The 14,287-nt window shown below is 52.3% G+C and overlaps 1 protein-coding gene across 1 annotated transcript in view; it reads left to right on the top strand.

Moving 5' to 3' along the window:
- The window catches only part of comp (cartilage oligomeric matrix protein), a 143,278-nt gene that overhangs the window by 92,076 nt on the left and 36,915 nt on the right, over positions 1-14,287 (top strand). The window contains exon 13 of the mRNA XM_068015956.1: positions 3,601-3,794. Within this exon, the coding sequence (XP_067872057.1) occupies positions 3,601-3,794 (194 nt within the window). The remainder of the gene's footprint in view (positions 1-3,600; positions 3,795-14,287) is intronic.

Raw genomic sequence — 14,287 nt, 5'->3', positions numbered from 1 at the left:
TGACAATCAAGTGGGCTGCTTTGTTCTGGATGGTCTCAAGTTTCTTGAGTTGGAGCTGCTCCCATCCAGGCAAGTGGAGAGTATTCCATCACACTCCTGACTTATTTCTTGTAGATGGTGGACAGGCTTCGGGGAGTCAGGAGGTGAGTTACTCGCCTCAGGATTCCTAGCCTCTGACCTGCTCTTGTAGCCATGCTATTTCTATGGCTACTCCAGTTCAGTTTCTGGTTAATGGTCACTCCCAGGATGTTGATAGTGGGGGATTCAGCGATGGTAATGCCATTGAATGTCAAGAGGAGATGGTTAGATTCTCTCTTGCTAGAGATAGTCATTGCCTGGCATTTGTGTGGCGCAAATATTACTTGCCACTTATCAGCCCAAGCCCAGATATTGTCCAGGTCTTGCTGCATATGGACATGGGCTGCTTCAGTATCTGAGGAGTCACGAATGGTGCTGAACATTGTGCAATCATCAGCGAACATCCCCACTTCTGACCTTATGATGGAGGGAAGGTCATTGATGAAGCAGCTGAAGATGTTTGGGCCTAGGACACTACCCTGAGGAACTCCTGCAGTAATGTCCTGGGACTGAGATGATTGACCTCCAACAACCAGAACAATCTTCCTTTGCGCTAGATACAACCCCAACCAGCAGAGAGTTTTCCCCCGATTCCCATTGACTCCAGTTTTGCTCGGGCTCCTTGATGCCATACCCGGTCAAATGCTGCCTTGATGTCAAGGGCAGTCACTCTCACCTCACCTCTTGAGTTCAGCTCTTTTGTCCATGTTTGAACCCAGGCTGTAATGAGGTCAGGAGCTGAGTGGCCCTGGCGGAACCCAAACTGAGTGTCAGTAAGCAGGTTGTTGCTGTTTAAGTGCCGCTTGACAACACTGTTGATGACCCCTTCCATCACTTTTCTGATGATCAAGAGTAGATTTATGGGTAGTAATTGGCCAGATTGGATTTGTCCTGCTTTTTATGAATAGGACATACCTGGATAATTTTCCACATTGCCGGGTAGATACCAGTGTTGTGGCTGTACTGGAACAGCTTGGCTAGGGATGCGGCAAGTTCTGGAGCACAGGTCTTCAGTATTGTTGCTGGAATATTGTCAGGGCCCATAGCCTTTGCAGTATCCAGTGCCTTCAGCCATTTCTTGATATCATGCGGTGTGAATCGGACTGGCTGAAGTCTGGCATCTGTGATGCTGGGGACTTCAGGAGGAGGCCGAAATGGATCATCAACTCGGCACTTCTGGCTGAAGATTGTTGCAATTGCTTCAGCATTATCTTTCACACTGATGTGCTGGGCTCCCCCATCATTGAGGATGGGGATATTTGTGGAGCCACCTCCTCCAGTTAGTTGTTTAATTGTCCACGACCATTCATGACTGGATGTGGCAGGACTGCAGAGCTTCGATCTGATCCGTTGGTTATGGGATCGCTTAGCTCTGTCTATTGCATGCTGTTTTCACTGCTTAGCATGTATGTAGTCCTGTGTGGTAGTTTCACCAGGTTGACACCTCATGTCTAGGTATGCCTGGTGCTGCTCCTGGCATATTCTCTGGCCCTTTTTATTGAGCCAGGGTTGATCCCCTGGCTTGATGGTAATGGTAGAGAGAGGGATATGCCGGGCCATGAGGTTACACATTGTGGTTGAGTACAACTCCGCTGTTGCTGATTGCCCACATCGCCTCATGGATGCCCAGTTTCACGCTGCCAGATTTGTTCCGAATCTATCGTATTTAGCATGGTGGCGGTGCCACTCAGCATGATGGAGGGTATCCTCAGTGTGAAGCTGGGCCTTCGTCTCTACAAGGACTGTACGGTGGTCACTCCTAACAATACTGTCATGCACAGATGCATCTGCAGCAGGCAGATTGGTGAGAACAAGGTCAAGCAAATTTTTCCCTCTTGTTGGTTCCCTCACCACCTACTGCGGACCCAGTCTAGCAGATATGTCCTTTAGGACTTGGCCAGCTCGGTCAGTAGTGGTGCTACCGAGCCACTCTTGGCGATGGACATTGAAGCCCCCCACCCAGAGTACATTCTGTGCCCTTACCACCCTCAGTGCTTCTTCCAAATGGTGTTCAACATGGCGGAGTACTGATTCATCAGCTGAGGGAGGGCGGTAGGTGGTAATCAGCAGCAGGTTTCTTTGCCCATGTTTGACCTGATGCCAATAAACTGTATGGGGTTCAGAGTCAATGTTGGGAACTCCCAGAGCAACTCCCTCCCAACTGTATATCTCTGTGCCGCCACCTCTGGTGAATCTGTTCCACCAGGGGGACAGGACATACCCAGGGATGGTGATGGTGGTGGGACAATGGATGACTGGCTTGCTCGGCCATTTCAGAGACCATTTTAGAGTCAACCACATACTGTGAGTCTGGAGTCACATGTCGACCAGACCAGGTAAGGATAGTAGTGTGAGTGTGTGTATGTGGGTGGGCGAGTGGGTGGGTGAGTGTGCGGGTGAGAGGGTGAAAGGAGGGTGGGTGAGAGGGTGAGAGTGTGGGTGAGAGGGTGAAAGGAGGGTGGGTGAGTGGGTGAGAGGAGTGTGGGTGAGAGTGTGGGTGAGAGGGTGAAAGGAGGGTGGGTGAGTGGGTGAGAGGAGTGTGAGTGAGAGTGTGGGTGAGAGGGTGAAAGGAGGGTGGGTGAGAGGGTGAGAGTGTGGGTGAGTGGGTGAGAGGAGGGTGGGTGAGTGGGTGAGAGGAGTGTGGGTGAGAGGAGTGTGGGTGAGAGGAGTGTGGGTGAGAGTGTGGGTGAGTGGGTGAAAGGAGGGTGGGTGAGAGGGTGAGAGTGTGAGTGGGTGGGTGAGAGGACGGTGGATGAGAGGGTGTGGGTGTAGGTGAGTGGGTGAGAGTGTGGGTGGGTGGGTGAAAGGGAGGGTGAGTGAGTGGGTGTGAGGGTGAGTGAGTGGGTGGGTGGGTGAGTGGGTGGGAGAAAGGGAGGGTGAGTGGGTGAGTGGGTGGGAGAAAGGGAGGGTGGGTGGGTGAGAGGACGGTGGATGAGAGGGTGTGGGTGTGGGTGAGTGGGTGAGAGTGTGGGTGGGTGGGTGAAAGGGAGGGTGAGTGAGTGGGTGTGAGGGTGAGTGAGTGGGTGGGTGGGTGAGTGGGTGGGAGAAAGGGAGGGTGGGTGGGTGAGAGGACGGTGGATGAGAGGGTGTGGGTGTGGGTGTGGGTGAGTGGGTGAGAGTGTGGGTGGGTGGGTGAAAGGGAGGGTGAGTGAGTGGGTGTGAGGGTGAGTGAGTGGGTGGGTGGGTGAGTGGGTGGGAGAAAGGGAGGGTGGGTGGGTGAGAGGACGGTGGATGAGAGGGTGTGGGTGTGGGTGAGTGGGTGAGAGTGTGGGTGGGTGGGTGAAAGGGAGGGTGAGTGAGTGGGTGTGAGGGTGTGAGTGAGTGAGTGGGTGGGAGAAAGGGAGGGTGGGTGGGTGAGTGGGTGGGTGAAAGGGAGGGTGAGTGAGTGGGTGTGAGGGTGTGAGTGAGTGAGTGGGTGGGAGAAAGGGAGGGTGGGTGGGTGAGTGGGTGGGTGTCGTGGTTAGGACGATGCATTAATGTTAAAATGAACAGTTGGGATGTTATCTCTCTCTCCGCTCTCAGTGACGGTGATGGGCACCAGGACACCAGAGATAATTGCCCAATGGTCATTAACAGTGCCCAGCTGGATACAGACAGGGACGGACTGGGTGATGAGTGTGATGACGATGATGATAACGATGGAATTCCTGACACTGTCTCCCCTGGGCCGGACAATTGCCGTCTTGTAGTAAATCCAACACAAGAAGATCATGATGGTGAGTGACAACTGTTTCTCTCTCTCTGTATCACAGAGTGGGGCAGAGAGAGAGAGAGGGAGGGAGGGAGTGGGGCAGAGAGAGAGAGGGAGGGAGTGACTGGGACAGAGAGAGAGAGGGAGGGAGTGAGACAGAGAGAGAGAGGGAGGGAGGGAGTTGGGCAGAGAGAGTGGGACAGGGAGAGGGAGAGAGGGAGTGGGACAGAGAGAGAGGGAGGGAGTGGGACAGAGAGAGAGAGGGAGGGAGTGGGACACAGAGAGATGGAGGGAGTGGGGCAGAGAAAGAGAGGGAGGGAACGGGACAGAGAGAATGAGATATGGAGAGAGAGAGAGGGAGGGAATGGGGCAGAGAGAGAAAGAGGCAGGAACTGGGGCGGAATAAGAGGGATGGAACGGGGCAGAGAGAGAGTGGGGGAGGGAGTGGGACACAGAGAGAGAGGGAGGGAGTGGGACACAGAGAGAGAGGGAGGGAGTGGAGCAGAGAAAGAGAGGGTGGGAACGGGACAGAGAGAATGATATGGAGAGAGTGGGACAGAGAGAGAGAGGGAGGGAACGGGGCAGAGAGACAGGGAGGGAGCGGGGCTGAGAGACAGGGGGAGGGAGGGAGTGGGGCAGAGAGAATGAGATAGGGAGTGACTGGGACAGAGAGAGAGTGGAAGGGTGTGGGGCAGAAAGAGAGGGATGGTGTGGGGCAGAGATAGGGAGGTAGGGAGTGGAGCAGGTAGAGATGGAGGGAGGGCGTGGGGCAGAGAGAGAGAGGGAGGAAGTGGGACAGAGAGGGAGAGGGAGGGAGTGGGACAGAGAGGGAGAGGGAGGGAGTGTGACAGAGAGGGAGAGGGAGGGAGTGTGACAGAGAGGGAGAGGGAGGGAGTGGGGCAGAGAGAGAGAGGGAGGGAGTGGGGCAGTGAGAGGGAGTAGGGCAGAAAGAGAGAGGGGGCTGTAGCAGGGCAGAGAGAGGGGGGGAGTGGGGCAGAGAGAGAAAGAGAGGCAGGAAGTGGGGCAGAGAGAGAGAGGGAGGGACTGGGGCAGAGAGAGAGAGAGATGGAACAGGGCAGAGAGAGAGGGATGGAACAGGGCAGAGAGAGAGAGAGGGAGAGAGTGGGACAGAGAGAGAGAGAGGAAGGGTGTGGGGCAGAGAGAGAGTGGGGCAGAGATAGGGAATGGGGCAGAAAGAGAGAGAGGGAGGGAGTGGGACAGAGAGAGAGAGGGAGGGCGTGCAGCAGAGAGAGAGGGAGGGCGTGCAGCAGAGAGAGAGGGAGGGAGTGGGACAGAGAGAGAGAGGGAGGGAGTGGGGCAGAGAGTGAGAGGAAGGGTGTGGGGCAGAGAGAGTGGGGCAGAGAGAGAGACAGAGAGAAGTAGTGGGGCAGAAAGAGAGAGGCATGGAGTGGGACAGAGAGAGGGAGGGAGTGGGACAGAGAGAGAGAGGGAGGGCATGGGGCAGAGAGAGAGAGGGAGGGAGTGGGGCAGAGAGAGAGAGGGAGGGCATGGGGCAGAGAGAGAGAGGGAGGGCGTGGGACAGAGAGCGAGAGGGAGGGAGTGGGGCAGAGAGCGAGAGGGAGGGAGTGGGGCAGAGAGCGAGAGGGAGGGAATGGGGCAGAGAGCGAGAGGGAGGGAATGGGGCAGAGAGCGAGAGGGAGAGAGTGGAGCAGAGAGGGAGGGAGTGGAGCAGAGAGAGAGAGAGAGGGAGGGAGTGGGGGAGAGAGAGAGGGAGGGAGAGGGGAAGAGAGAGAGGGAGAGAGTGGAGCAGAGAGACAGAGAGGGAGGGTGTGGAGCAGAGAGAGAGAGAGGGAGGGAGTGGAGCAGAGAGAGAGAGAGAGGGAGTGGGGAAGAGAGAGAGAGGGTAGGAGTGGAGCAGAGATGGGAAATTGCGGTTGATTGAAAGGAAGTGAGAAGTGCAGGGTTGCTGACAGTGTCATCACTGCCTGCAGGAGATTCCATGGATTACAGGTCAGTCAGGCAGTTAGAGGTTGATGTGTTAGATGTTTGGGCGATGAGTACAGCCTCTCGTGTATATCAGGTGGTGCAGTGAGAAGCTGTGTCTGGAGGTGACAAAAGCTTCGTTGAGAGGTTGAGAAACAGTGGAAATCAGAAATAAGAGAAATAGAGAATCCTCGATAGAAAATGAGATTTGTAATTCAGCTCAAATCTATGGGGATAGCCCGGGACTGTGGTAAAGGTTGGGATTGATGCAGGCTATGGGGAGAGTGTGGGGCAGTGGGATTAGTTTGGGATTTATACAGGGCTATGGGGAGAGATTAGGGCAGTGGGATTAGTTTGGGAATGATACAGGCTGTGGGGAAAGATTGGGGAAGTGGGATTAGTTTGGGATTGATCCAGGGCTATGGGGAGAGATTGGGGCAGTGGGATTAGTTTGGGATTGATACAGGGCTATGGGGAGAGGGCGGGGCAGTGGGATTAGTTTGGGATTGATACAAGGCTACGGGGAGAGAGTGGGGCAGTGGGATTAGTTTGGGATTGATACAGACTATGGGGAGAGATTGGGGCAGTGGGATTAGTTTGGGATAGATACAGGCTATGGGGAAAGATTGGGGAAGTGGGATTAGTTTGGGATTGATGCAGGGCTTTGGGGAGAGAGCGGGGCAGTGGGATTAGTTTGGGATTGATATAGGCTATGGGGAAAGATTGGGGAAGTGGGATTAGTTTGGGATTGATGCAGGCTATGGGGAGAGGGTGGGGCAGTGGGATTAGTTTGGGATTGATACAGGCTATGGGGAGAGAGCGGGGCAGTGGGATTAGTTTGGGGTTGATACAGACTATGGGGAGAGATTGGGGCAGTGGGATTAGTTTGGGGATTGATGCAGGGCTTTGGGGAGAGAGCGGGGCAGTGGGATTAGTTTCGGATTGATACAGGCTATGGGGAGAGAGCAAGGTAGTGGGATTAGTTTGGGATTGATACAGGCTACGGGGAGAGACCAAGGCAGTGGGATTAGTTTGGGATTGATACAGGCTATGGGGAGAGAGCGAGGCAGTGGGATTTGTTTGGGATTGATACAGGGCTATGGGGAGAGATTGGGGAAGTGGGATTAGTTTGGGATTGATGCAAGCTATGGGGAAAGATTGGGGAAGTGGGATTTGTTTATGATTGGTGCAGGCTATGGGGAGAGGGCAGGGCAGTGAGATTAGTTTGGGGTTGATACAGGCTATGGGGAGAGAGTGGGGCAGTGGGATTAGTTTGGGATTAATACAGGCTATGGGGAAAGATTGGGGAAGTGGGATTTGTTTATGATTGGTGCAGGCTATGGGGAGAGGGCGGGGCAGTGGGATTAGTTTGGGATTGATGCAGGCTATGGGGAGAGGGTGGGGCAGTGGGATTAGTTTGGGATTGATACAGGGCTACGGGGAGAGAGTGGGGCAGTGGGATTAGTTTGGGGTTGATACAGACTATGGGGAGAGATTGGGGCAGTGGGATTAGTTTCGGATTGATACAGGCTATGGGGAGAGAGCAAGGTAGTGGGATTAGTTTGGGATTGATACAGGCTACGGGGAGAGACCAAGGCAGTGGGATTAGTTTGGGATTGATGCAGGGCTTTGGGGAGAGAGCGGGGCAGTGGGATTAGTTTCGGATTGATACAGGGCTATGGGGAGAGATTGGGGAAGTGGGATTAGTTTGGAATTGATGCAAGCTATGGGGAAAGATTGGGGAAGTGGGATTTGTTTATGATTGGTGCAGGCTATGGGGAGAGGGCGAGGCAGTGGGATTAGATTGGGATTGATACAGGCTATGGGGAGAGAGTGGGGCAGTGGGATTAGTTTGGGATTGATACAAGGCTACGGGGAGAGAGTGGGGCAGTGGGATTAGTTTGGGATTGATACAGGCTATGGGGAAAGATTGGGGAAGTGGGATTAGTTTGGGATTGATGCAAGCTATGGGGAGAGAGTGGGGCAGTGGGATTAGTTTGGGATTGATACAAGGCTACGGGGAGAGAGTGGGGCAGTGGGATTAGTTTGGGATTGATACAGGCTATGGGGAAAGATTGGGGAAGTGGGATTAGTTTGGGATTGATACAGGCTATGGGGAAAGATTGGGGAAGTGGGATTATTTTGGGATTGATGCAGGCTATGGGGAAAGATTGGGGAAGTGGGATTAGTTTGGGATTGATACAAGGCTACGGGGAGAGAGTGGGGCAGTGGGATTAGTTTGGGATTGATACAGGCTATGGGGAAAGATTGGGGAAGTGGGATTAGTTTGGGATTGATGCAGGCTATGGGGAGAGGGCGGGGCAGTGGGATTAGTTTGGGATTGATACAAGGCTACGGGGAGAGAGTGGGGCAGTGGGATTAGTTTGGGATTGATACAATGCTACGGGGAGAGAGTGGGGCAGTGGGATTAGTTTGGGATTGATACAGGCTATGGGGAAAGATTGGGGAAGTGGGATTAGTTTGGGATTGATGCAGGCTATGGGGAGAGGGCGGGGCAGTGGGATTAGTTTGGGATTGATACAGGCTATGGGGAAAGATTGGGGAAGTGGGATTAGTTTGGGATTGATGCAGGCTATGGGGAGAGGGCGGGGCAGTGGGATTAGTTTGGGATTGATACAAGGCTACGGGGAGAGAGTGGGGCAGTGGGATTAGTTTGGGATTGATACAGGCTGTGCGGAAAGATTGGGGAAGTGGGATTAGTTTGGGATTGATTCAGGCTTTGGGGAGAGGGCAGGGCAGTGGGATTAGTTTGGGATTGATACAGGGCTACAGGGAGAGAATGGGGCAGTGGGATTAGTTTGGGATTGATCCAGACTATGGGGAGAGATTGGGGCAGTGGGATTAGTTTGCGATTGATACAGGGCTACGGGGAGAGAATGGGGCAGTGGGATTAGTTTGGGATTGATCCAGACTATGGGGAGAGAGCGTGGCTGTGGGATTAGTTTGGGGTTGATACAGACTATGGGGTGAGATTGGGGCAGTGGGATTAGTTTGGGGATTGATACAGGGCTATGGGGAGAGAGCAAGGCAGTGGGATTAGTTTGGGATTGATACAGGCTATGGGGAGATAGCGGGGCAGTGGGATTAGTTTGGGGATTGATGCAGGCAATGGGGAGAGATTGGGGCAGTGGGATTAGTTTGGGATTGATACAGGGCTATGGGGAGAGATTAGGGCAGTGGGATTAGTTTGGGAATGATACAGGGCTATGGGGAGAGATTGGGGCAGTGGGATTAGTTTGGGATTGATACAGGGCTATGGGGAGAGATTAGGGCAGTGGGATTAGTTTGGGAATGATACAGGGCTATGGGGAGAGATTGGGGCAGTGGGATTTGTTTGGGATTGATACAGGGCTATGGGGAGAGGGCGGGGCAGTGGGATTAGTTTGGGATTGATACAGGGCTATGGGGAGAGAGTGGGGCAGTGGGATTAGTTTGGGATTGATACAGGGCTATGGGGAGAGATTAGGGCAGTGGGATTAGTTTGGGATTGATACAGGCTATGGGGAGAGATTGGGGCAGTGGGATTAGTTTGGGATTGATACAGGCTATGGGGAGAGAGCGGGGCAGTGGGATTAGTTTGGGATTGATACAGGCAATGGGGAGAGATTGGGGCAGTGGGATTAGTTTGGGATTGATACAGGCTATGGGGAGAGAGCAAGGTAGTGGGATTAGTTTGGGGATTGATACAGGGCTATGGGGAGAGAGCGGGGCAGTGGGATTAGTTTGGGGATTGATGCAGGCAATGGGGAGAGATTGGGGCAGTGGGATTAGTTTGGGATTGATACAGGGCTATGGGGAGAGAGCAAGGTAGTGGGATTAGTTTGGGGATTGATACAGGGCTATGGGGAGAGAGCGGGGCAGTGGGATTAGTTTGGGATTGATACAGGCTATGGGGAGATAGCGGGGCAGTGGGATTAGTTTGGGGATTGATGCAGGCAATGGGGAGAGATTGGGGCAGTGGGATTAGTTTGGGATTGATACAGGGCTATGGGGAGAGATTAGGGCAGTGGGATTAGTTTGGGATTGATACAGGCTATGGGGAGAGAGCGGGGCAGTGGGATTAGTTTGGGATTGATACAGGCTATGGGGAGAGAGCGGGGCAGTGGGATTAGTTTGGGATTGATACAGGCTATGGGGAGAGAGCAAGGTAGTGGGATTAGTTTGGGGATTGATACAGGGCTATGGGGAGAGAGCAAGGCAGTGGGATTAGTTTGGGATTGATACAGGCTATGGGGAGATAGCGGGGCAGTGGGATTAGTTTGGGGATTGATACAGGGCTATGGGGAGAGATTAGGGCAGTGGGATTAGTTTGGGATTGATACAGGGCTATGGGGAGAGATTAGGACAGTGGGATTAGTTTGGGAATGATACAGGGCTATGGGGAGAGGGCGGGGCAGTGGGATTAGTTTGGGATTGATACAGGGCTATGGGGAGAGATTAGGGCAGTGGGATTAGTTTGGGATTGATACAGGGCTATGGGGAGAGAGCGGGGCAGTGGGATTAGTTTGGGATTGATACAGGCTATGGGGAGAGAGAAGGGCAGTGGGATTAGTTTGGGATTGATACAGGCTATGGGGAGAGAGAGGGGCAGTGGGATTAGTTTGGGATTGATACAGGCTGTGGGGAGAGAGCAAGGTAGTGAGATTAGTTTGGGATTGATACAGGCTATGGGGAGATAGCGGGGCAGTGGGATTAGTTTGGGGATTGATACAGGGCTATGGGGAGAGATTAGGGCAGTGGGATTAGTTTGGGATTGATACAGGTCTATGGGGAGAGATTAGGGCAGTGGGATTAGTTTGGGAATGATACAGGGCTATGGGGAGAGGGCGGGGCAGTGGGATTAGTTTGGGATTGATACAGGGCTATGGGGAGAGATTAGGGCAGTGGGATTAGTTTGGGATTGATACAGGCTATGGGGAGAGATTGGGGCAGTGGGATTAGTTTGGGATTGATACAGGCTATGGGGAGAGAGCGGGGCAGTGGGATTAGTTTGGGATTGATACAGGCTATGGGGAGAGAGCAAGGTAGTGGGATTAGTTTGGGGATTGATACAGGGCTATGGGGAGAGAGCGGGGCAGTGGGATTAGTTTGGGATTGATACAGGCTATGGGGAGAGAGCAAGGTAGTGGGATTTGTTTGGGATTGATACAGGCTATGGGGAGAGAGAGGGGCAGTGGGATTAGTTTGGGATTGATACAGGCTATGGGGAGAGAGAGGGGCAGTGGGATTAGTTTGGGATTGATACAGGCTATGGGGAGAGAGCAAGGTAGTGGGATTAGTTTGGGGATTGATACAGGGCTATGGGGAGAGAGCGGGGCAGTGGGATTAGTTTGGGATTGGTACAGGCTATGGGGAGAGAGTGGGGCAGTGGGATTAGATTAGATTAGAGATACAGCACTGAAACAGGCCCTTCGGCCCACCGAGTCTGTGCCGAACATCAACCACCCATTTATACTAATCCCATATTCCTACCAAACATCCCCACCTGTCCCTATATTGCCCTACCACCTACCTATACTAGTGACAATTTATAACGGCCAATTTACCTGTCAACCTGCAAGTCTTTTGGCTTGTGGGAGGAAACCGGAGCACCCGGAGAAAACCCACGCAGACACAGGGAGAACTTGCAAACTCCACACAGGCAGTACCCGGAATCGAACCCGGGTCCCTGGAGCTGTGAGGCTGCGGTGCTAACCACTGCGCCAATGTGCCGCCCAAACTAATCCCACTGCCCCAATCTCTCCCCAAAGTCTGTATCAACCCCAAACTAATCCCACTGTCCCGCTCTCTCCCCATAGTCTGTATCAATCCCAAACTAATCCCACTGCCCCGGGATTGATACAGACTATGGGGAGAGATTGGGGCAGTGGGATTAGTTTGGGGATTGATACAGACTATGGGGAGAGAGCGGGACAGTGGGATTAGTTTGGGGTTGATACAGACTTTGGGGAGAGATTGGGGCAGTGGGATTAGTTTGGGGATTGATACAGACTATGGGGAGAGAGCGGGACAGTGGGATTAGTTTGGGATTGATACAGGCTATGGGGAGAGAGCGGGACAGTGGGATTAGTTTGGGATTGATGCAGGCTATGGGGAGAGAGCGGGGCAGTGGGATTAGTTTGGGATTGATGCAGGCTATGGGGAGAGAGCGGGACAGTGGGATTAGTTTGGGATTGATACAGACTATGGGGAGAGAGCGGGACAGTGGGATTAGTTTGGGGTTGATACAGACTTTGGGGAGAGATTGGGGCAGTGGGATTAGTTTGGGGATTGATACAGGGCAATGGGGAGAGAGCGGGACAGTGGGATTAGTTTGGGGTTGATACAGACTTTGGGGAGAGATTGGGGCAGTGGGATTAGTTTGGGGATTGATACAGGCTATGGGGAGAGAGCGAGGCAGTGGGATTAGTTTGGGATTGTTACATAGAGTTGTACAGCACAGAAACAGGCCTTTCGGCCCACCGTGTCTGCGCCGGCCATCAAGCACCTATTTTAATCCAAGTTTCCAGCATTTATCCCATAGCCTTGTATGCTGTGGTGTTTCAAAAAGTGCTCATCTAAATACTTCTTAAATGTTGTGGGGGTTCCTGCCTCTACCACCTCTTCTGGTAGTGCATTCCAGATTCCAACCACCCTCTGGGTGAAATTTCTTTTCCTCAAATCCCCTCTAAACCTCCTGTCCCTTACCTTAAATCTATGCCCCCTGGTTATTGTCACCTCTGCTCAGGGAAACCTTTTCTTCCAATCTGCCCCTAATTTTGTATACCTCAATCAGGTCCCCTCTCAGCCTTCTCTGCTCTAAGGAAAACAACCCAAGTCCTTTCAGTCTCTATTCATAGCTGAAATGCTCCAGCCCAGGCAACATCCTGGTGAATCTCCTCTGCACCCTCTCCAGTGCAATCACATCCTTCCTATAGTGTGGTGCCCAGAACTGTACACAGTACTCCAGCTGTGGCCTAACTAGTGTTTTATACAGCTCCATCATAACCTCCCTGCTCTTATATTCTATGTCTCGGCTAATAAAGGCAAGTATCCCATAAGCCTTCCTAACCACCTTATCTACCTGTGCTGCTTCCTTCAGTGATCTATGGACAAGTACACCAAGGTCCCTCTGACCCTCTGTACATCCTAGGGTCCTACCATCCATTGTATATTCCCTTGCCTTGTTCAGTCTTCCCAAAATGCATCACCTCACACTTCTCTGGATTAAATTCCATTTGCCACTGCTCTGCCCATCTTACCAGCCCATCTATATCGTCCTGTAATCTAAGGCTTTCCTCCTCGCTATTTATTACACCACCAATTTTCGTGTCATCTGCGAACTTACTGATCGTACCTCCTATATTCACGTCTAAATCATTAATGTACACTACAAACAGCAAGAGTCCCAGCACCGATCCCTGTGGTACAACATTGGTCACAGGCTTCCACTCACAAAAACAACCATCGACCATCACCCTCTGCCTCCTGCCACTAAGCCAATTTTGGATCCAATTTGCCAAATTGCCCTGGATCCCATGGGCTCTTACCTTCTTAACCAATCTCCCATGCAGGACCTTATCAAAAGCCTTACTGAAGTCCATGTAGACTACATCAACTGCTTTACCCTCATCTACACATCTAGTCACCTCCTCGAAAAATTCAATCAAGTTAGTTAGACACGATCTTCACCTGACAAAGCCATGCTGACTATCCCTGATTAACCCCTGCCTCTCCAAGTGGAGATTAATCCTGTCCCTCAGAATTTTTTGCAATAGTTTCCCAACCACTGATGTTTGACTCACTGGCCTGTAATTACCTGCTTTATCCCTGCTACCCTTCTTGAATAATGGTACCACATTCGCTGAGATCCAGTCCTCTGGTATCTCTCCTGTGGCCAGAGAGGATTTGAAAATTTGTGTCAGAGCCCCGGCTATCTCCTCCCTCGCCTGACATAACAGCCTGGGATACATCTCATCAGGGCCTGGGGATTTATCCACTTCTATGCCCGCTAAAACCGCTAATACCTCCTCCCTTTCAATGTTAATTTGTTCAAGTATATCACAATCCCCCTCCCTGATCTCTACACCTACATCGTCCTTCTCCATAGTGAACACGGATGAAAAGTAATCATTTAAAACCTTACCTACGTCCTCCGGCTCCAGACACAGATTGCCACTTTGGTTCCTAATGGGCCCTACTCTTTCCCTGGTTATCCCCTTGCCCTTAATAGAAACATAGAAAAATAGGAGCAGGAGTAGGCCTTTCGGCCCTTCGAGCCTGCTCCGCCATTCAATACGATCATGGCTGATCATCCAAACTCAGTACCCTGTTCCCGCTTTCTCCCCGTATCCCTTGATCCCTTTAGCCCCAAGAACTATATCCAACTCTTTCTTGAATATATTTAATGATTTGGCCTCAACTGCTTTCCGTGGTAGAGAATTCCACAGGTTCACCACTCTCTGGGTGAAGAAATCTCTCCTCATCTCAGTCCTAAATGACTTACCCCTTATCCTTAGACTGTGACCCCTGGTCCTGGACTCCCCCGCCATCGGGAACATCCTTCCTGCATCT

This window comes from Heterodontus francisci, chromosome 36 (genome assembly GCF_036365525.1).
Source record: "Heterodontus francisci isolate sHetFra1 chromosome 36, sHetFra1.hap1, whole genome shotgun sequence".
NCBI classification, from domain to species: Eukaryota; Metazoa; Chordata; class Chondrichthyes; order Heterodontiformes; family Heterodontidae; genus Heterodontus; species Heterodontus francisci.
Note: the sequence above shows the minus strand (reverse complement) of the source record. Positions and strands in the feature narration are given on the sequence as shown.